The sequence below is a fragment of the Scyliorhinus torazame genome, chromosome 28 (genome assembly GCF_047496885.1).
Source record: "Scyliorhinus torazame isolate Kashiwa2021f chromosome 28, sScyTor2.1, whole genome shotgun sequence".
Taxonomy (NCBI): Eukaryota; Metazoa; Chordata; class Chondrichthyes; order Carcharhiniformes; family Scyliorhinidae; genus Scyliorhinus; species Scyliorhinus torazame.
In genome coordinates, this window is record NC_092734.1 from 7,437,532 (window position 1) to 7,460,974 (window position 23,443).

A 23,443-nucleotide genomic window follows, 5' to 3' on the forward strand; every position below is an offset into this window, starting at 1 on the left:
CCCGCATTACCTGAAAGATGCAGACACTTTGGAGAGAGTACAGAAAAGGTTTACCAGGATGTTGCCTGGTATGGAGGGTATTAGCTAGGAGAGATTGAATAAATTGGGATTATTCTCCCGAGAGAGACGGAGGATGGGCGACCTGTTAGAAGTTTATAAAATTATTCGGGGTATAGATAGGGTGAACAGTTGGAGGCTTTTTCCCAGGACGGAAATGACAATTACAAGGGGGCACAAGTTCAAGGTGAGGGGGGAAAACGTTCAGTGGAGATATGCGGGGATGGTGGTGCCCTAGAATGAACGGCCAAGTGAGGTGGTTGAGACAGATACGTTAGCGACCTTTAAGACTTATCTGGATAGGCACATGAACAGACGGGGTATAGAAGGATACAGGTAGATAGAACACGTGATAGCGCAGGCTCGGAGGGCCGAAGGGCATGTTCCTGTGCTGTATTGTTCTTTGTACTTCGGTACATGTGACAAAAAAAAAAATCAATACGCTTTGCTTTGGAGGGCACAGGGTCCCAGTTTGAGGAGGGGAAGGTTGGCACAAAGACAATTTTCCAGGCCAGGTTTGTGTGGTTTAAATGTAGCTCAGGGACAGGTGTGAGGAGGGGATTAATAAAGGGGGCCGGAGTGCACACATGGTTTTTCTTACTCCCTCCCTCTCTTTGCCCGGCTGCCAGCCTATCCCCCCCCGACCTGGCCGCCTTCCCCTTGCTGATAGGCCGAGTTTGTATTTTCAAACGGGGTTAGCAGACAGAGAGAGAGAGCTTCCCCTTCCTGCTCAGAGGATTAACACAGCAGGAGGCGGAGAGAGAGGAGAGGGGGGAATAAAGCAGAGCCGCCCGGAGCAGGAGCTGAGCGGGGTGAGTGATAATCTAAACATTTCCATCAGCTTTATAATGTGAGGGGAAATAAGAAAGGATTCGCCGTCTCGCCCAACAAAGTTTACTCGGCGGGGGACACATTTATATTTTAAATGGAGACGGCCAACCGTCCCGGTCGCCGGCCGATTTTATTTTTAAATCTCATCAATGCGGAGGAAAAATAATTGTTTTAAGTGTGTGTGGGGTGGGGGTGGTGGGACCTATTTGATTTGGGGGCCTTTTGGTTTATTTTGTGTTGGCGGCGGGAAGCGCTGGGCTCGAGAGGGTTTTTTTTTGTCTCTAGGCCCCGAGCTTCACACGGTTATAAATCCTTGCGGAGAGGGGGCAGATTTTTTAAAATTTAATTCGTCAGGAGGGAGGGAACGAAATTCGCCCTGCCCGCCCCATTTTTATTTTTTTTTTTGGGGGGGGGGGGGTGGGTCGGGGATGCGGATATTTGGGTTTTTTTGGTTTCCCGCCCTTGGCGGGCGGGCGGCCTACCGCGGCGGCGGAGTGAGGGAAAATGTAAGAGAATTTAATCTCACGCTCCGGCATGTTAACACAGTAAATATCCCCCCCCAGCCCCCACAAAGTTCTTACCGGTTTGTGTGCCCGAGGGGGGGGTGGTGTCTGCGGGGAGGGTTGCTGGCCCAGGCCCGGCCTCACTCTCTCTGTGGCGGTTGAGCGGCCGGCGCTCGCGGCGACGGTTTGAATTCGGGCGGGAGGCCGGCGCGTTCCATTCGGTTGGCAGTTTTGAACCTTCCCGCTCGCGGGGGGGGGGGGTAGGTTGTTGTCGTGGATGGTCCATTGATTGTTATTTATGTTTTTTCGGTCGCCTTTTTACCCTCCTTTTTCCTGCCTGGCTGTTGGGAGAACTGGAAGCTGCCAGGATAGGATTTAGGGGGGGTGGCGAATGGCCGCTCTGCTGTGTTTGGAGAGGCTGGGGGAGACTTGACAGAGACGCCCTAGACCCCCTGAGGAGAGGGGGGTGCCCGAGACCCCCTGAGGAGAGGGGGGTGCCCGAGACCCCCTGAGGAGAGGGGGGTGCCCGAGACCCCCTGAGGAGAGGGGGGTGCCCGAGACCCCCTGAGGAGAGGGGGGTGCCCTCGACCCCCTGAGGAGAGGGGGGGTGCCCTCGACCCCCTGAGGAGAGGGGGGGTGCCCTCGACCCCCTGAGGAGAGGGGGGGTGCCCTCGACCCCCTGAGGAGAGGGGGGGTGCCCTCGACCCCCTGAGGAGAGGGGGGTGCCCTCGACCCCCTGAGGAGAGGGGGGTGCCCTCGACCCCCTGAGGAGAGGGGGGTGCCCTCGACCCCCTGAGGAGAGGGGGGTGCCCTCGACCCCCTGAGGAGAGGGGGGTGCCCTCGACCCCCTGAGGAGAGGGGGGTGCCCTCGACCCCCTGAGGAGAGGGGGGTGCCCTCGACCCCCTGAGGAGAGGGGGGTGCCCTCGACCCCCTGAGGAGAGGGGGGTGCCCTCGACCCCCTGAGGAGAGGGGGTGCCCTAGACTCCCTGAGGGGGAGGGGCGGTGCCCTAGACCCTTGCGGGGGTGCTCTAGACCCTTGAGGGGGTGCAAGGGGAACACTGGACCCCCTTTCGAGGAGGGGGTTTGGGCAGGGATAAAGAAGTGACAAATTGTTCCCACTCAAGACCGAGAGGGCACAGATTCAAAATAATGGGCTGAAGGCGGTGAACCTATGTGAGGAAAGATTTTGTTTCTCACCCAGGGGGGGTAGTTGGAGTCTGGATCAAACTTCGTGAGGGCTGTGAGGCAGGATTGAGTGGGCGGGGAGCGGTTCCTTCTTCTTGGGACTTTCTCCGGCTGTTGGCAGAGGATGCAGGTTTTGGGGTACCCGTTTTTATTTACGCAGCAAGTGGCAAGGACCCGGTACTGACTCCCTTTAATGAAGATGGCGGTGGAAGCTGAGACGATCAACAATGTCAACAGGAAATTGGATGAACACTTGAGCAAAATAAATGTGCAGGGCTGTGCGGAAATTGAACTGGGTTCCTCTACAGAGAGCCAACATGGACTGAATGGCATCTGCTGTGTCACTGGCTATGTGCAGGTGTTTCTTTTTGATGTAAACTCCCACTACTGGATTTCCTTGAGTCTGCTTAACCAAAAAGGTTCTGCAGGGGCATGATGAAGGGGAAGGACCAAAACCTGTGATTCATATCAGAACCAACGGCAGGAAGGAAGAGGGTTGAGGTGCTGCATCAGAGTTGAACAAGGGGAAATTTAAACAGGGCCTCAAAAGTAGTAATCTCTCGCGTCCATTGCCATGCATTAGTGAGAATGCAAATAGGAGGATGTGGCAGTTGAATGTGTGGTTAGCGACATTCTGCAGGAGGCAAGACTTCATATTTCTGGCGATTTGAGTTCAGTCCTGGGGCAGGAGGGAGTTTTATCAAGGCAGAGAAAGTAGCGCCTGGACAGAGCTAGGACCGTTGATGTGTAATGGCATTTATATTACTGAATCCTTCACCATCAAAATCATGGGGTTACTGTTGACCAGAAACTTAATTGGACCAGCCATATAAATACTGTGGCTACAAGATCCTAATCAAATACAGGAACTCCTTTCCTAATACCACTATGGGTGAACCTACACCTCGGGCAGTCAAGAAGGCAGCTCACCACCTAACCTCTCAAGGGCATCTAAGGATGGGTAATAAATGCTGACCTAGCCAGCCACTCCCACATCCTGTAAATTAATTTTTTTAAAGCAGGTCAGCAGCTGGGAATTCTGTGGCGACTAACCTTCCTCCTGACTCCCCATAGCCTGTCCACAATAGACAAGGCACAAGTCAGGAATGGAATACTCTCCACTTGTCTACAGGAATACAGCTTCACCAACACTCAAAAGTTCAGCCCTGTCCAGGTCGAAGCAGCTCGCTTGATCAGCACCCCGTCCACTGCCTTAAACAATCACTGACTCCACTGGCAGGAGTGTGTATCATCTAGAAGATGCACTGCAGCAACTTGCCAAGGCTCCTACTTGGATGCCTTCCGCAGTCACAACCTCTACCACCTAGAAGAACAAGGGTGGCAGAGGCATGGGATCACCGCCACCTACAAGTCCCTGTGCACCATTCTTTCATGGTTGCTGAGTCAAAAATCTCAAACTCCTTCCTAACAGCACTGTGGCTATACCTACATAAGATGGACCAGCAGTTCAGAAGGATGCTCATCATCATTTTGGAGTTACTAGGGATGAGCAACAAATGCTTGGCAGAAACACTCGCATCCCATTTAGGATTTTAAAATAAAAAATCTGATGGACAGCAGGTTAATGCTGTGGGGCAGGGTTTAAATTGATTTAACAAGAGTGTTGGACACAAAAATATAATAAGCAAAACAAGATGCAGAAGACAGAGAGAATTGCGGAAATTATATAAAATTCGGTGAGATTACAAAAAATACAAGAGTTCCAAATTCGGTTTGGAGTACATGTCTGGTGAACTGCAGATGCAAATAACCACCTTGGAATACTATGTAGTGGTGAGACCTTGCTCAAAAAAATAGACTGCTTTATATTCGTGGATGCAAGGTATGCAGGAAGGCCAAGCCACAAACTGTTCCCTTATTGAACTCCCTGGTGATCTCTTGAAGTTGAAACAGAATGTTGGTGTCATTTGACCCCCAAGGTGAGCTTCTGACCACATGTTTGCACCATCCTCCAGTCCATCTATTTCCATCTCTGCAATCACCCAACTCGACCCCTGGCTCAGCCCACCTGTTGTCATAGAATTTACATTGCAGAAGGAGGCCATTTAGCCCATCGAGTCTCACCGGCCCTTACAAAGAGCACCCTACTCAAGCCCACATATCTACCCTATCCCAGTAACCCCCACTTAACCTTTTTTTTTTTTTTTGACACTAAGGGCAATTTAGCACTGCCAATCTACCTAATCCGCACATCGTTGGACTGTGGGAGGAAACTGGAGCACCCGGAGGAAACCCATGCAGACATGGGGAGAACATGCAGACTCCGCACAGACAGTGACCCAGCCGGTAATCGAACCTGGGACCCTGGAGCTGTGAAGCAATTCTGCTAACCACTATACTACCGTGCTGTCCCACCCTGTCAACCCCTCATTGGCCCATTTGGTACCTTTAGACTTGACTATTCCAATGCAGTCCTGGCTGACCTTCCACATTCTACCTCCGTAAATTTGAGGTCACCCAAAACTTTGGTGTCCTTTCTTCCTCCAAATCCTTCACCCATTCCCCTGTGTTCACTGACCTAAGTGGATTTCTGGTGAAGCAACACCTCAATTTTGTCAACCTTATCCTTGTTCTCAAATCCTTCCATGGCCTCAGCCCTCCTTGCCTCTAACTTCTTCCAAACCCTTGACATGCCGAGATAACTACCGTCATCTAATTCTGATCTCTTCAGCAGACTAATTTTAATTCCTCCAGAATTGATTGCGATGCCTACAGTTGTTCAGGCCCTAAGCTCTGAAGTTTCCTTGCTAAATATTTTCACCCGTCTACCTCTCTTTCAAGACAGTCCTTAAAGCTTATCCCCTTTGACCAAACCTTTAGCCATTTGCACTAATATTTCCTTATATAGCTCAGTGTCAGGTATTGCTTTTTCCTGCTACTGTGAAGCATCTTGGGATGTTTTATATTAACCGTGTCATATAAATGCCAGTTCCTGAAAAAATGAGGGATCACAGTTCTGATCCAGGAAAATATTACACTGTGTGGATTGTCCCTGAGGGTTCAAAGACAGAATCTATTTTATAGGTCACCGAACAGTGGGAAGGAGATAATGGAACAAATAATCACTAAGAGGTGCAAGAATTATTGAATGGTGAATATTGTTAAGAGTTTAACTACTCTAATATTGATTGGGTGGAAAAGGGAAGTGTGTTTGTAACCCAACAAGGATCAAGGCATTGCTGATTCTAGTTCTAGGAATGAAATGGGAGACCTTTAGTCAGGGAGTATCTATAATAAAAATACTTAACTGGAAGGAGGGTAGTTTCAGCAAATTGAGGCAGCATCAACCCTGGTTAAGTTGGAGTCAAAGGCAGGCAGTTTTGGTCTCCTCCCCAAAGGAAATATATATCTTGGTGGTGGAGTATTGGAGGTTCAGTAGATTGATTCCCTGATGAGAGGATTGTCGTATGAGGAGTCATTGAACAGAATGGGCCTATTATCTTTGGTATTCAATCAAATGGAAGGTTCCTTTTGAGGTGTATAAAATTTAGGGGGCTTGACAGGGTGGGTGCTGAAAAGCTGTTTCCCCTCTAGCTGGAGGGTCTGGAACAAGGGCCATAGTATCAAATGGGTTGGCAAAGATGAGAAATTGAGGGCTTTGAAGCTTTGGAATTTTCTAACCCAGAGAACTGTGAATGCTCAGCCGCTCTGGAAAACTTGAGGCTAACATCTGTTCATTTTTGGACACTCGGTGAATCAAATGATAGAATAGAAAGTGGAGTTGAGGTAGTAGATTCACCATCACCTTGTTGCTGCATCAGCACGTTGCGCTGGACAAAATTTCTGACTGGTTCCCTTGGAGGACAAGACACACCCAACAGTTTGTCTGGAAGATGTAATTTGATGTGCTCTGCTTTGGAGTAATTAAATGTCTGTAATTTGATCTGTGCCTTATCAGACAGCCTGCCCAGTTCAGTTAAAGCACATAGCTGTCACTACTGCTTTCAGTGCTGCTGGGTTCAGATAGGAAGGAGTGAAGCTGTGGAGGGATTTCAACATGAGGGTGAGTGTTTTAAAATCAAGCTGTTAATGAGTCAACGAAAGGCATCTAACGAGCACAGAGGTGATGAGTGAGTGGGACTTTCTGCAATTTAGGGTCCAGTGCAGCAGTTTGGATGAACTCGGGTGGAAGATGGGACTTTGAATAGGAGAACGTGAATCGACAAGTCTAGCAAATAACATGCATGTAACATCATGCAATTGTGTGGAAAAATGAGATTCAGGTTTTTAAAAATGTATTAATTCTCAGAAAACAGACAAGTCCAGCATTTATTGTCCCTCCCTTCTGCACTGTATAAATAACTTAATTATGATGTTTGTTTAGATCCACCGTTGGTTTAATATTCTGCCCTACAACATACAAGATGTCAGCACGAAGTGGAAAAAAGAAGATGACCAAGTTGTCACGCTCAGCCAGAGCGGGGGTGATTTTCCCCGTTGGCAGGATGATGCGATATCTGCGGAAAGCAACGTTCAAATATCGTATTGGAATGGGAGCACCTGTTTATTTGGCAGCCGTCATAGAGTACCTAGCAGGTAAAAAAAAAAAAAGTGAAGAGCAATGTAAATTTCTTTGGAAGGAAAGAAAATTATAGAAGTGGGTCCCTTAATCTGGGTGATCATATTATTTGAATCTTTAGATAAAAATAAGTTCTGGTATTACTTTCCCTGACCTTTTCAACTGTAAAATGTGTCTTTGTTGCAGCTGAAATCCTGGAACTGGCTGGAAATGCAGCGAGAGATAACAAGAAGAGTAGAATAACTCCAAGACACATTCTGCTGGCAGTGGCAAACGATGAAGAACTAAATCAAGTAAGGCTTGTAACGATGAATGCAAAATACTCCGGATGTTCGCAATTTAAAATGAAAGCAGAAAATGTTTGGAAGTACTCTGATCAGGCAGGATTTGAGGGGAAAGAAACAGAATTATAGTTTAAGGTTGATAAAATGTTATAACTTTTTCCAATTCTGACAAAAGGTTAACATGTTTTAAGCAAATAGAGGAAGAAAAACAGAAACGGGGAAGTTGTGATAGATTGGAAGACGGGACTGGTTAAATGAGAAAAGAGGGATGATAGTGAATAGTGCAAGAGGGTAGTAATGACGCAAGTTAATGCAAAAGATTAATGTGAAGGAGGGAGTAGCAAAATTATTACCGACCGCTGCTGGCTGGCATGGGTGGTGTGGGAACTGATCTGAAATTGTTGAACCCAGTGTTGGAACCCTGTAAAGTGATTTTACTGCATTTGTACTACAAAAGATTCAGATCCCAGTGTCATTTTATATATTTAAAATTGTGTAAGTTTGGGTTTTCAAATTATAAATACATACCAGAACTGCAACATGCTAGTTTCTCATTTACCAGGTTTTACACGATATTTACAATTTTCAGAAATAGATTGGCTATGATTAAAGCGCCAATTTAATCTGTGAATGTAACTGCTAACTCTAGAGGTTACATAACCCCACCTGGGCAGGCTCTGAGACAGGGCGAGTGAAAGATAGCATGGGTGCAATTCCCTCCTCGGGGCCCCTGGTACTTGCCTGAAGTGCGATTCCGGGACTTGGTCTCAGGCACGGCGCTGGAGTACCTCATGCAGCCACTGCAGCGCTGTGGCTGGAGAGCAGTCAGCTATTCTGATTGGCTGACATTTGAGAGTGAAATGGCAGTGGACCTGTTAAAGCTGCCTGGGAGGCTGACTCAGGATAACGGGTGTCTAGCACGCACCATTCTGAAAATTCAGGCAAAAGTGTCCCTTTCATTCTATATATAAATTAAATACACATCCAGATTTGTATGTTGCAGTCATCTGATTCCAACAGTGCTGCTCCCTACAAGCTATTGAGGTTTGGACCTAAAAACAACTTCAATCCATATGTTATTTACTGGTTTGAAATGTATTTTGCTCTAATCGTAATGTCACAATGTATGAACATTCTTAATGAGAACATATAACTGTGTATCCACAATATATCTCCATACTTGAAACTGCTGTTACTTTCTGCCTATAGCTACTAAGGGGAGTAACAATCGCCAGTGGTGGTGTGCTGCCTAGAATTCATCCTGAACTTCTGGCGAAGAAACGTGGTTCCCGAAGTAAAGCAGAAACTATTCTTTCTACACCATCTGAAAAGAGAGCAAAAAAAGCAAAGGCTTCTCCAGTCAAAAAATCTGTCAAGAAACCATCTGTCAAAAAAGCTGCAAAACCCAAATCAGTCAGAAAGGTAAGTACACGTCATGAAACATTCCTGGCATATTGTTTTGGATAGTAAGAAAGTACAACGATGCACAACTATACAGGACTGGTAATTAGTAACCAATTACGACCTATTATAATTTTAATCTTGGTGAAAAAAGAGACATGTTGCTGAAGACTTTTGTCTTGCGCTCATAAGGGCGAATGCCAAATTTCAAATGATACCAACTTGTACCACAGGAGAAAAGGTGCTGATTGGGTGGCAAAGTCAACTCTGATTGGGGGAACATAATTCTGGATACTACAAGAAAGGCGCAAGGCTTGAACGTATTCTTTTTGTTTGCAGAAAATGGGCCTCTGCATATGAATGTATGTCACTACAAATGTAAACAATTATCTTAAATTGGATGAGTGCAACTGCTGCCCAATGGCAGAATCACAGGAAACACATTGTTTTGGGTTTTGCAAGCTTGGGCTGGATGAATAGTCTATACTTCTGCCTATTCTAGGCTGCCAAAGGAACATATTTGATTCAATCAGCCAATTGTTGGGGTGTCCAACCTACGTACCTGCCGTTGCTAACACGGCGTTGCTGAATTGCTTCGGCAAAATATCTTTAGACTGACGGCCGCATCATATAAGTGTATTCCAACAACAAAGAAATTAAGTTTTCCAAAACTTTTTTTTTAATTAGGGTAAACGATCAGAAAATAAGGAAGGGGCATCTAGTTCCACATCAGATGATGTACCTGGTGAAGGATTCACAATTCTTTCAACAAAGAGCCTTTTCCTAGGACAAAAGGTAAAATTTGTTTGTGACAGAAGTCTGGAAATGCTTCAGTTTTGTGCAATTTTGTTTTTACCTCTGTGTGAGAGGATTGGTGACTATTAAAATGCTGATTTAACATGTTATGCATTCATGCTTTTTCAGGTCAAACCATTTTGACCACTTTTGATTATTTTTCAGCTGTCCTTGACTCAAAGTGATATCGGTAACATTGGTTCAGTTAAAGTTGAGTGCATCATTAACCCAACGAATGCTGAAATAGATCTGAAAGAGGATGTAGGTATGTCTTTGCATATTATTCCCACTGGGCCTTGCAGTGATAATTTCCTTGGCTATGGGGAATTTGAGTTAGTTGAAATGGAGTTGGATATATTTACAGTAAGTTACTGTGTTCACATAAACAGAATTTAAATTGATAAAAGTATTGAAATACGGAAGTTACATCAAGTAGTAAGATTCACTACCCAGAGTTATTTTAAAAAAAAAAAGTTTTCTCAGTTTAGGTGTATTTCCTAATCTATCGTTAATCATAATTGAAACTGTCATAGTAAAAGAAATGTGCACAGAAAATTAAATATTTTGTCTAACTTAAGTAATTTGAAAACCCTAGTTCACAACTCTGGGAGAAATAAGAATGGGTAGCAGTTGGTTGTTGTAGTCTGCTCACCCTGCTTAAACTTGAGCAGTATTTCCAGTGGCATGTGGGGATCTTTATCTTATTTACATCTTGATCTATTAATGGACCTCCAAATTAACATCACAGTGTGAATATGACCCCCTTAAAAAGTTGGTTATTTGCCAGTGGTGATCCAAACACAAGCCTGAGGGCGGCATGGTAGCACACTGGTTAGCACTGTTACTTCACAGCGCCAGGGTCCCAGGTTCGATTTCTGGCTAAGCTCATTGTCTGTGCGGAGTCTGCACATTTTCCCTGCATCTGTGGGTTTCCTCCAGGCCCTCCGGTTTCCTCCCACAAGTCTCGAAAGAGGTACTTGTTAGGTAATTTGACATTCTGAACTCTCCCTCAGTGTACCCAAAATTGTGCCGGAGTGCGGTCACTGGGAGATTTTTCACAGTAACCTCATTGCAGTGTTAATGTAAGACGACTTGTGACAATAATAAAGATTATCATATGCATAAATGACCTTCAGTCTTCTTGCCACCTTCTATCCCATTATTGGTCTGATTTACACCTAGACATTTTAGTGCTATTGATGGCAAAGTATAGCATGCCCAACACCAAATAACTTGATCTCTAATCAGAATATTCAGAGCCAACTGATTTTCTTTTTCCAATTAAGGGGCAATTTAGAGTGGCCAATCCACCTATCCTGCGCATCTTTTGGTTTGGGGGGTGAGACCCGAGGAGAGTGCAAATTCCACACGTACAGTGGGCCAGGATCGAACCCGGGTCCTTAGCGGCGCGAGGTAGCAGTGCTAACCACTGCGCCACCGTGCCGCCCCAGAGCCAACTGATTTTCTGACATATCTTTAACCTGGAGTTACTCCACACAAGGATATTTTTTTGGTATTGCCAAGATATTACTTCTGCAAACTGAAGCCCCTGTTCTCCGAGGTAAAGGGTATTGTACAAGTTTCAATCATTTAAAGATTTTTATTGATTCTTATTACAATGGTGAAATAAACATGTATTTTTGGAAATGCCTCATTTTAGCCCTACATGGGACTGAACGTGTATGAATGTACATATCTATAGAGATGTTTACTATGTATTTTTGTATCAGAAATTTATTAAGCAGGGCGGCGCAGTGATTAGCACTGCTGCCTTACGGCACCAAGGACCCGGATTCGATCCTGGCTCCGGGTCACTGTCCATGTGGAGTTTGTGCATTCTCGCCTTGTCTGCGTGGGTCTCACCCCCATGAACCCAAAGATATGCAGGGTAGGTAAATTTGGCCATGCTAAATTGCCCCTGAATAGCTTTAAAGTGCTATAGAAAGATGTTCTCAGACATTTAACAAAACTATAAGAACTTTCGTGTGTAGCATTGCACAAAACATTCCTCCACCATTATAGCAATGTATCAAGACCTCCGTTGAGACTACTAGCAGTGGTAACCCTGCTTGCAATTTGCTTTTTTAAGACTACCATTAAGATGGTGCTGTTTTACATATTGATATATGGAGGTGGGAATGGAACTTGTGTTACAGTTTGACTCTTCTGATGAGGTTCAGTTCACTTCACCTTTGGACCCCATCAGCCAGCCTCCAGTATGTTCTAAAGAGTAATTGTAATTTCAGGTAATGCTTTGGAGAAGGCAGGTGGAAAGGAGTTTCTGGATGCTGTGAAAGAGCTACGAAAATCTAATGGACCATTGGAAGTAACTGGGGGTAAGTTTTTAAGTTTACTATCTTTCTATGATAACTATATTGAAATCAATTAAACCATTCCTATTTAAAGATCTGCATTTTATCTGAAGTCTCTGCATGAGCAATACATTGAAGAATAACTTTGATATATTTTAAATTGAAATATTAACAGTTATGAATATCAAATGATATTGGAGTTTTTGAATGCCAAAGGAGAGGCGGTGGCACTGTGGTATTGTCATTGGACTACTACCCAGGGTGATTCTCTGGGGACCTGGGTTCGAATCCCACTATGGCAGATGGTGAAATTTGAATTCAATAAAAATCTAGAATTAAAAATGTCTAATGACCACCATGAAACCATTGCCGATTGTTGTAAAACCCCATCTAGTTCACTATTGTCCTTTAGGGAAGGAAATCTGCCACCCATACCCGGTCTGGCCTATGTGTGATTCCAGACTCACAACAATAAAGTGTCCTCTGAAATGGCCTACTAAGCCACTCAGTTCAAAGACAGTTGGGGATCGGCAATAAATGCCGGCCCAGCCAGTGACACCCACGTCCCCTGAATTAATTTTTAAAAATTAACTTTTCAGTCAAGGGTAAAATGCTTTTGGGTATTTTACACCAATGGCGTATTGGGAACCATGCAATGATTATTATATTTAAATATCAAACTAATTCCTTTCCAAACTCCTATTTGATTAGTTTTAGCTGTCGGGACCCATAGGTTATGGCTTATTTGACTAACTACCTGTTGCGATATACGCCACAGTAGTGTTCATTAGCTATAGTCCACAGTTGAAATAGCTCTGGTTGGAGCCCACTGGAGCATTTGGTGAGGTCTGACATTTGAGCCAATATTCTCCTGATAGACAGGTGAGTTGATAGGTGAGGACACACCCAGAATTCCAGCTCCGATTTTCAACAGCAGGAGAAATAATAATCGCTTATTGTCGCGAGTAGGCTTCAATGAACTTACTGTGAGAAGTCCCTAGTCACCACATTCCAGCGCCTGTTCAGGGAGGCTGGTACGGGAATTGAACCCGCGCTGCTGACATTGTTCTGCATTACAAGCCAGCTCCTTAGCCCACTGTGCTAAACCAGCCCCTGAAAGGAGATGATGTCAGGAATCTTGCCGTTATGACAATGGCACCATTGTGGTAAATATTCAAACAAAAGCTTTGGTAGTTCAAGAAAGTAGACAACTTTTAGAAGGCCTCCTGAATCACAGCAGATCAGTTGAGTCAGGCACAGCATGGAATGCCAATCATCAAATTTTAAAGTCTTGGAAAGTTTGCAAGTAAGCATGTTTTGCAGTCTAATGAACAGAAAGGCTGTAAATAAGATGCTACAGTTGCACAAGGGGGGTAAATGAAAGGGGAACTCTGAGCTGGGTAAACATCAAGCAACAGGGCATCGCGACCTTGCAAATAATCCTGTCCCAAGGAAGAACATACTTTTATGCCATTGAGGCAATATAGCAGCTGTGTCACCCAACATGAGGAAGGATCCCTGGGCAGGAAGAGGTCAAGACCAAGGAGGAGGATGACCTAAGAACCTGGAGCACGGGGTCTACCGCAACAGTTGTACCTACCTTGAAATTTCCAAGTGGCAGTTCAGGAGAACATTGCAACTGTCCAAGCAGATGGTAACTGATATCAGTGCCCTTGTTAATGACCTCTTAACCTCTATAGCCATTGCCAGTAGCACCGAATATCATAGGATCATTTCAAGGCTCTGCTGATCTCAGCTGCTCATCACTCCATCCATGCCATCACTGAGTCATAGAGGTTTGCAGCATGGAAACAGGCCCTTCAGCCTAACATGTCGTGCTGCACAGATTTTACCATGAAGCTAGTCCCAGTGGACCCAACACTGATCCCTGAGGCACACCATTGGTCCCAGGTCCCCAGTTAGAAAAAATAACCCATACAACCACCATTGTGCCTTCTGTCGTCAAGCCAATTTTGTATCTAATTGGCTACCTCACCCTGGATCTCGTAAGATTTAACCTTATGCAACAACCTACCATGCGGTACCTTGGCAAAGACCTTGCTAAATTCATGTAGACAATGTCGACTGCACTGCCCTCATCTATCTTCTTGATTATCCCTTCAGAAAATTGCAGCTAAATTCGTGAGACCTGATTTTCCACTCAAAGCCATGCTGACTGTTCCTAATCAGTCCATGCCCCTCTCAATGCCTGTAGATCTTGTCTCTCAGAATACCTTCTAACAGCTTACCCACCTCAGATGTTAGGCTCACTGGTCTGTATTTCCCAGGCTTCCTTTCGCTGCGGCCCTTCTTACAGGCTCTTCACAGTAACTTCATTGCAGTGTAAGCCTACTTGTGACACTAATAAAGATTATTATTATTAATAGAGGCACAACATTTGCTATCCTCCAATCGTCAGGCACCTCACCTGTGGCTGCCGACGATTCAAATATCTGCTAGGGGACCCGCAGTTTCCTCCCTCGTCTCCCACAACGTCCTGGGATACATTTCATCAGGTCCCGGGGAATTATCTACCATGATGCGCTTTAAGACTCGCAGCACCACCTCCTCTAATATGTACACTCCTCAAGACATCACTATTTATTTCCCTAACATCTATGCCTTTCTCAACAGTAAATACCAATGGGACATATTCATTTCGGATCTCTCCCATCTGTTGTGGATCCGTAGATGACCTTGTAGATTCTTAAGAGACCCTACTCTCTTCTCTAGTTACTCTTGCCATTTATGTATTTGTAGAAGCTCTTTGGATTCTTCTTTGCTTTATCTGCCAAAGCAATCTTGTGTCCCCTGTTTGCCCTCCTGATTTCTCTCTTAACTCTACTCCGACAACCTTTATACTCATCAAGGAATCCACTTAATCCCAGCTGCCTATGCGTGTCATATGCCTCCTTTTTGACCAGGGCCTCTATATCCCGAGTTGTCCAGGGTTCCCTACTTCTATCAGCCTTGCCCTTCACTCTAAAAGGAATGTGCTTATCCTGAACCCTCGTTAACACACTTTTGAAAGCCTCCCACTTACCAGCAGTCCCTTTGCCTGCCAACAGACTCCCCCAATCAACTTTTGAAAGTTCTTGTCTAATATCATCAAAATTGGCCTTGCCCGGGGCAGCACGGTGGCGCAGTGGATAGCACTGCGCCGAGGTCCCAGGTTCGATCCCGGCTCTGGGTCACTGTCCGTGTGGAGTTTGCACATTCTCCCCGTGTTGCGTGGGTTTCGCCCCCACAACCCAAAGATGAGCAGGCTAGGTGGATTGGCCATGCTAAATTGCCCCTTAATTGAAAAAAATGAATTGGGTCCTCTAAATTTATTAAAAAATAATAAATTGGCCTTGCCCCAATATAGAGTTTTAACTTTTGGCCCAGGCCTATCATTCTCCATAGCAATCTTAAAACTAATGGAATTATGGTCACTGGTCCCAAAGTGATACCTCACTAACACTTCTGTCACCTGCCCTTCCTTATTTCCCAAGAGGAGGTCAAGTTTTGCCCCCTCTCTAGTCAGGCCATACACATGCTGAATGCACTCAACAAATTTCTCTCCATCCAAGCCCCTAATGCTATGTCTGTCCCAGTCAATGTTGAGAAGGTTAAAGTCCCCAACTATTACCACCTTATTTTTCTTGCAGCTATCTGTAATCTTGCATATTTGCTGCTCATTTTCCCGCTGACTGTTGGGGGGCCTGTAGTACAATCCTATCAAAGTGATCTCCCATCTTATTTTTCAGTTCTACCCATATAGACTCAGTGGGCGAGCCCTTGGATTTATCCCCCCTCAGGGGATATTCTGCCATGATATTCTCCCTAATCAAAAAGGCAACTCCCCTTCCTCTCTTACCTCTGTTGTATCTTTCCTATAGCATCTGTACCCGGAACATTGAGTTGCCAGTCCTGCCCCTCCCTTAGCCATGTTTCAGTAGTAGCTATAATATCCCAGTCCCATGTACTCATCCATGTCCTGAGTTAATCTGTCTTGCCCGTTTGGCCTCTTGCATTGAAATAAATGCAGTTTAATCTAGACTTCCCTTGCTCTCTGCCCTGCTTTCTCAGACCATCTGTCCAATCATGTTTTGTACACTCCCCCTGTGTTTTATTTCTCTTGGCCTTACCGGAGTTCTCCCCAGTCTCTGCTGTGGTCATTTTTGACTTTGGTTACTCTGCCTTTCACTTTCCCTCTTACTTTGTTTCTGTCGCCACTTTACTTGCCTCCGACTACCTACATCGGTTCCCATCCCCCTGCCACATTAGTTTAAATCCTCCAACAGCCCCAGAAACCCCCCCCCCCCCCCCCCCCCCCCCCCGCTCTCCCAAAGACATTGGTTCCAGTCCTGCCCAGGTGCAGACAGTCCGGTTTGTACTGGTCCCACCTCTCCCAGAACTGATTCTGATGTCCCAGGAATTTGCACTGATGCCCTTTTTACAATCATGGCTGATTTCATCAGCTTTCCATGGCTGTGCCCTCGCGACCACAGAGGGCAATGGGTTTTACCCAAATAGCCAGCTTCCTTTCCCTCTCTTCCCCCCCAAACTGCCTCAGTTCTTTTGCTTCACCTGTCAGGTACATGACTGGAATCTGGATGACCAGGTCTACTACCAGCAGAAGAGATGGCTACTAACACCTGTGAGCCCCAGTTACAGCAAGAGCAACTTGAACACAAGGACTCTTGCACAGGTCATTGGCCTGCTCGAGATGAAATTAAAGTGTACTAGTCATGCCAGCATACAGTACACATCTGCCAGCAAAGGGAAGTGGTGCTAAGGCAGTGTGTGAAGATGGCCCCTTGTCAGAGGAGGAGCATGCAGATTGAGAAAATGGACCTGGGGACTTGAGAGGAAGAGGCACAGATGTGGAAGTGGACTGCAGTGACATGTTAAAAAATTAATTTACAGAAAATGGGCTAGGCCACAATTTATTGTCCATCGCTAGTTACCCTCAAGAACATGGTGTGGCTATGCCCGGGGAATCCGAGATATCCATGCCGGGTGCCATTATCATAGAATCTACGGCATGAAGACAGGCCCTTCGGCCCAAACTAGTCCATGCCAACCAAAAAAACATTTAAGCTAACCCCATTTGCTTGCATTTATTGCAAGCATTCTAGTGATCAAGCAATGTTTCAGCTGAAGGTCCTTGAGTGTTGAACATGAAGACATGGCTGGCACTACAAGTGTCAGCCTACACAGGTCACTCGTGTGAACATCCTTCAAAATTCTTAACATTGCATGGAGGTGGACTTGTAATCTCCACTGATACTGATGAGAACCTGCTGATGTGTACATTGTAAATAGTACTTGCCACATTGTAAATAGCACTTGCCATTGATTTGTAAGGAGCATTGAAAGAAACAGCTACTTTTAAGTTCGTTATGTGTGAGACATGGAGCGTCGTGCCTGGCAAACATGGACACTCCCAACGATATATGCACCTTGTTGACTGAGGTGAGTCAGCTGCTCACGGCCACTGATCAGTAGCTGTGAGGATCGTTGTGCGGGGGCCTATTGGGGCCCTTCCTGTGACTGCCAACATCTCTGCAGCGCAGCAGGCATCAGACACTTACAATAGATGCCCCTTTTGTCAGAGGGGCAAGGAAACCCGAGGATTATTCGGGATCCCACAAGCTGCATAGAACACTCATCCTCGGATTTTAGTCAAGTTTCCAGGAGTCTGCTGCTGGCCGTCCTCCTCTCCATGAATCGGCAAATTGTACGAGTGCCGTGTTGAAGGTTTGCAAGCTTCTCTCTACTCCAGTTACACCAACCCTCTGGGTCTGAACTGACTGCTCCAGGCTAAAGAGAGCTGATACAGGACATCATATTGCTCTTGCATGCACTCAATTTGCTGCCCCTTGTGGCTTTCCATGTGGTTGGCAGTTCTCTCGTGAGAGGAGTCTGAATTTCGAGCACATGGCGTTGTCACGATCATCTGCTCCATGGACAACTCACCATGCATGAGATTGCCAATCTCGGAGTTCCCTGCAGATAGTGTAGCAGTTGGTGACCCAGAACTGTGGGGAGTGAGGAAGAGCCTCAATCCCCAATGTCCTCCCTCCTCCAAGGGGAACTGTCCATAGATAGCTCTGCTGTACATGTTTCCTCCTGCACATGTGATGTGCTTCTCCTCCAAAGCCACAGAATTTACTATCACGCATTAAAGTGCAGGTATCAGCTCTGGTGCGCTAGTTAGATGTGACGCCACATCTTAGGACGTCTCGTTTTCCTGATGTCCAAGAGATTCCTCAACTTGTGAAGCCGGGAGCAACCAGCTAGGATCTCTCGGATACAAGTGAAGAAAAGAGAAGCTGTGAGTTTGATTTGATTTATGGCCACGTATCGAAGTACAGTGAAAAGTATTTTTCTGTGGCCGAGGGAACGTACACAGTATGTACATAGAAAAAAAGAATAATCAACAGAGTACTTTGACAAGTGGTACGTTGACAAGTGGTACATCGGGTTTCACAATGATGGGGAATTTCACACCGTCTGGAGCTTGGCATGCTGGCATATTTTATTGCATCTAATGGGACACACCTAACTCCCTGCCTCCCGCAAACACCACAACCTCATCAAATTTGCGTCAGCATCTTCCACAATCATTTATTAAAAATTTAGAGTACCCAATTAATTTTTTCCAATTTAGCGTGACCAATCCACCTATCCTGCATATCTTTGGGTTTTGCAGACGAAACTCACGCAAACGCGGGGAGAATGTACAAACTCCACACGGACCGTGACCCAGAGCCGGAATCAAAGCTGGGACCTCGGTGAGGCTGCAATGTTAACCACTGCGCCACCATGCTGTCCCATCTTCCACAATCATGTCTACCTGGAAAGGGGAACTCTCCATCAACAACAGGCAGTTATCCATCAGTGGTCAAATCCATGCACTGGTGCTGTGTCAGTATCCGTGGTTCATTCCACCCTATGTCCTTCAGCTGCTGTACATGTTGCAATCTGGGAGCCAATGGGGAAACAGTAGCTGGAGGCCTCACTCACCTCTCTCCAGATCACAGGGTGTTCTTGAAACCTCTTTTTGCACTGCATGGATATTTTGGTGGTGCTCCCTCGAAGCACTCACTACCTCAGCTGTCTTGGCCTATGCTGTTTTGGTGAAGATCAGTGACAAGTTGCGGCCTGCCAAGTAAAAGGATTTCCTTCCTGTCATTAAATACCTGTACCAATAGCTCAAGGCCCTGGTGTGATAATTGTGGAACTGCGGAGTCCAGGCTCTCCTGACTGCTGGATTGCTGTGACATTCTGGCATTGGAGCAGATGAAATACATGTATGTATATTCATCTTTTATGGGATGCATCATTAGCGTGCAATGCTGACATGATAAGGGCTGGTGAACTAGTGATGGTTTTGCCATGTTTAGGCATGGTGGCCTCCCCGTTAGTGTGTGAATGCCAGAGTGGCATGGGCTTATATTATGCAGCAAGACTCCTGGGGGCCACAGCTCATTCAGAGGGCACATTTGCTCTGGAATGATGAGGCTAGTGGCAGCCAGGTGATTTGTGACTGTCGTCCTCTGGTGAGCTTGCAAGTTGAAGGTTGACTGGAGAGCTGACCCTGAACTCAATGGCATCACTGTACTGAGACTTTTTGCATGTGAAAGCATGCAGCCACTTGGCAAGGTGGTGTAGAGACCGATTGGGACATCAGTCCCTCAGAGCGAGAACTCTCGGAGCCTAAATGGGTGAAGAATCTACCGAGTTCCTATCTACTGAGCCAACTGAGATATTGACCAGTAACTACATCAACTGTGCCATTAAGTACACCAGTTCAAAGCTTAGCCTGCAAAACAATTTTGTGACGAAGTAGCCAGGAGCATTTGATGTGGCCTATGTGGACTTTAACAAGTCTTTTGATAAGCTCCAAGGCAAAGTGGTACATTGGATCCCAAAGTGGCTCAAGAGGCAGAAAGCAGAGGATGATGGTTGAGGAATGTTTCTGTGACTGGAAGGCATTTCCATTGGGGTTCTGCAGGGCTCAGTGTTGGGGGCCTTTGCAATTGGTGATATAAATGAATGATTTGGAATTAAATTTGGTATGATCAAAAAGTTTGCAGATGGCACTAAAATTGGCAGAGTGGTAAGTAGTAAGGAGGATAGCTGTAGACTGCAGGAGGATATCAACGGATTGGGCAGGACAGTGGCAAATGGAATTCAACCCTGGAAAAGTGTGAGGTAAAGGACTTGGGGAACCTAACGAGGCAAAGGATTACACTGAATGGTAGGACCCTGGATAATACTGAAGATCAGAGGACAATGGACTGCATATCCACAGAATGTGGCAGGGCAGATAGATAGGGTTTAGAAGGCATGTGGGTTGGCTGAAGTGCAAGATACAAGTGGGGTGGGGGATAGTCATGCTGGAAGTGTATAAAGCACTAGTTTGGCCACACCTGGAGTACTATGCAGTTTCAATCACCACATTATCGGAAGGATGTGAATGCACTGGAGAGAGTACAGAGGAAGGATGCTGCCTGAAAGATTTGGATAGGCTGAGCTGTTTTCTTTGGAGCAACGAAGGTTGAGATGCGACCTGATCGAGGTGAATAAGACTGAGGGGCATTGATCGCATTAATACAAAGGCACACGTTCCATTAGTAGAGGGGTCAGTAACCCAGGGGAATCTATTTGAGGTAGAAGGCTAAGAGGGGAGTTAAGGAGCCATTACGCCCAGAAGGTGGTGGAAGTCTGGAACCCGCTGCCTTCAGAGGGTGGTTGAATCACAAACTCTTGCAGCATTGTATTTAGATATTTATTTGAGCTGCCTTAACTTCCAGGGCTATGAGGTAAGCCCTGGAAAATGGGATTAGTGTAGTCCGGTTCATTATCATTTACAGTGCAGGCGGCCATTTGGCCCATGTCCACATCAGTCAACAAAGATCAATGATACTTTATGCTTACAGTGCAACCTATTAAAATTTTGCAGAACTGAATTGGCAACAGAGGGAGACATTTTATTAGGCCCACACCAGGACTGCCCATGCTGGCTTTCTCCCACTCCAATACCCCTCCCTGCCAACCAGCGTGATGAAAATCCAGCGCATGGAGTTCAATGCAAGACTTGAGTCTTTTAATTTAACGGTGACAGGAATGAGGTAGAATTTTAGAAAGCCACTGGGCAGTCTTTTTCAGAAGCCAGATTGTTTCACATACAAAGAACAAAGAAAAGTACAGGAACAGGCCCTTCGGCCCTCCAAGTCTGGGCCGTCCATGCTGCCCGTCTAAACTAAAATCTTCTATACTTCCGGGGTCCGCATCCCTCTATTCCCGTCCTATTCATGTATTTGTCCCTTAAACATCACTATCGTCCCTGCTTCCACCACCTCCTCCGGCAGCGTGTTCGAGACACCCACTACACTGTGTAAAAAAAAAAAAAAAACTTACCTCGTACATCTCCTCTAAACCTTGCCCCTCGCACCTGAAACCTCTACCCCCTAGTAATTGACCCCTCTACCCTGGGAAAAAGTCTCTGACTATCCACTGTCTATGCCCCTCATAATTTTGTACACCTCTATCAGGGCAACCCTCAACCTCCTTGGTTCCAGTGAGAACAAACGCAAGTTTATTCAACCTATCCTCATAGCTAATGCCCTCCATACCAGGCAACGTCCTGGTAAATCTCTTCTGCACCCACTCTACAGCCTATACATCCTTCAGGTCGTGTGGCGATCAGAATTGAACACTATACTCCAAGTGTGGCCTAACTAAGGTTCTTTACAGCTGCAACATGACTTGCCAATTTTTATACTCAATGCCTCGGCCAATGAAGGCAAGCATGCCATATGCCTCCTTGACTACCTTCTCCACCTGTGTTGCCCCTTCAGTGACCTGTGGACCTGTACACCAAGATCTCTCTGACTGTCAATACTCTTGAGGGTTCTACCATTCACTGTATATTCCCTACCTGTATTAGACCTTCCAAAATGCATGACCTCAATTTGTCCGGATTAAACTCCATCAGCCCAAGTCTCCAAACAATCTAAATCCTGCTGTATCCTCTGACAGTCCTCATCACTATCCGCAATTCCACCAACCTTTGTGTCGTCCGCAAACGTACTAATCAGACCAGTTACGTTTTCCTACAAATCATTTTTATATATATATATAAATTTGATATATACTATAAACAGCAACGGTCCCAGCACTGATCCCTGCGGATTCACAGCTCTCCAATCAGAAAAACACCCTTCCATTGCTACTCTCTGCCTTCTATGACCAAGCCAGTTCTGTATCTATCTTGCCAGCTCGCCTTTGATCACGTGTGACTTCACCTTTTGTACAAGTCTGCCATGAGGGACCTTGTCAAAGGCCTCACTGAAGTCCATGTAGACAACATCCACTGCCCTACCTGCATCAATCATCTTTGGCCTCCTTGAAAAACTCTGATCAAGTTAGTGAGACACGATCTCGCCTTCACAAAACCATGCAGCCTCTCGCTAATACGATCACTTGCTTCCAAAGGGAGTAGATCCTGTCTCGAAGAATTCTCTCCAGTAATTTCCCTACCACTGACGTAAGGCTCACCGGCCTGTAGTTCCCTGGATTATCCTTGCTACCCTTCTTAAACAAAGAAACAACATTGGCTATTCTCCGGGCCATCACCTGAAGACCGTGAAGATCCAAAGATTTCCGTCAAGGCGTCAGCAATTTCCTCTGCCTCCTTCAGTATACAACTTTTTTTAGCCAGTTTAGCTCAGTTGGCTGGGCAGCTGATTTGTGATGCAGAACAAGGCCAACAGCGTGGATTCAATTCCTGTGCCGACTGATGTTATTAATGAAGCCTTCTCAACCTTGCTCCTCATCTGAGATGTGGTGACCCTCGGGTTAAATCGCCACCAATCAGCTCTCCCCCTCAAAGGGGAAAGCAGCCTATGGTCATCTGAGACTGTGGTGACTTTACTTACAGCCCAAAGCATCCCAAACACATGCACTTGCTTCACGCTTTGAAGAACAAAGTTTCATTACATCCTTACATGGACTGGTGTAGGCACTGGGTCAAAATCTTGCAATTCTGCCTGCGATGTCTCAAGAAGCTGGCTCATCGCCACTTTTTCTGGGGCTGGGCTATAAATGATGACTTTGCCCATGGCATGTCTATCCCAAGACTTTTTTTTAAAGAAACATGACCTCCAGCAGCTTGCAAGGTTCTGGTTCAGACAGAGGGGCCCTCAGTGGGCTTGGCAGTTGTCTTCTGATGCTGATATCTGTTTGCATATCCTTCTCTTTGTTGTCATATGTTTCTAGTTCATCTACGGAGGATGTCACCTTGTTCATCTGAGATCCAAGACAAAAGTGCACTAATTCTCATCAGAGTTGCTGTATGATGTTTCACTAGTATGCCATACTATTGAACACTTTCCGTGGCAAATAGACATACACTCATGCCTGTAAAGAGTTTGGTTTGATCATGTGTCAGAAAGGCTATTGTAATGCTCCTGGACGTTACCATGTTGCCATCAATAAGCATTTTATGTGAATCTGGAGCTGGTTGGTAGCTTCACATA

The 23,443-nt window shown here is 45.8% G+C and overlaps 1 protein-coding gene across 2 annotated transcripts in view; it reads left to right on the forward strand.

The window, feature by feature from the left end:
- Positions 1 to 702: 702 nt before the first annotated feature.
- Positions 703 to 23,443, forward strand: part of macroh2a2 (macroH2A.2 histone) — a 29,369-nt gene continuing 6,628 nt past the window's right edge. For both annotated transcript variants that reach the window (XM_072491409.1, XM_072491411.1), the window contains exons 1-7: positions 703 to 869; positions 6,923 to 7,134; positions 7,304 to 7,410; positions 8,611 to 8,823; positions 9,490 to 9,597; positions 9,763 to 9,862; positions 11,844 to 11,933. In XM_072491409.1, the coding sequence (XP_072347510.1) occupies positions 6,963 to 7,134; positions 7,304 to 7,410; positions 8,611 to 8,823; positions 9,490 to 9,597; positions 9,763 to 9,862; positions 11,844 to 11,933 (790 nt within the window). In that variant the 5' untranslated portion in view covers positions 703 to 869; positions 6,923 to 6,962. The remainder of the gene's footprint in view (positions 870 to 6,922; positions 7,135 to 7,303; positions 7,411 to 8,610; positions 8,824 to 9,489; positions 9,598 to 9,762; positions 9,863 to 11,843; positions 11,934 to 23,443) is intronic.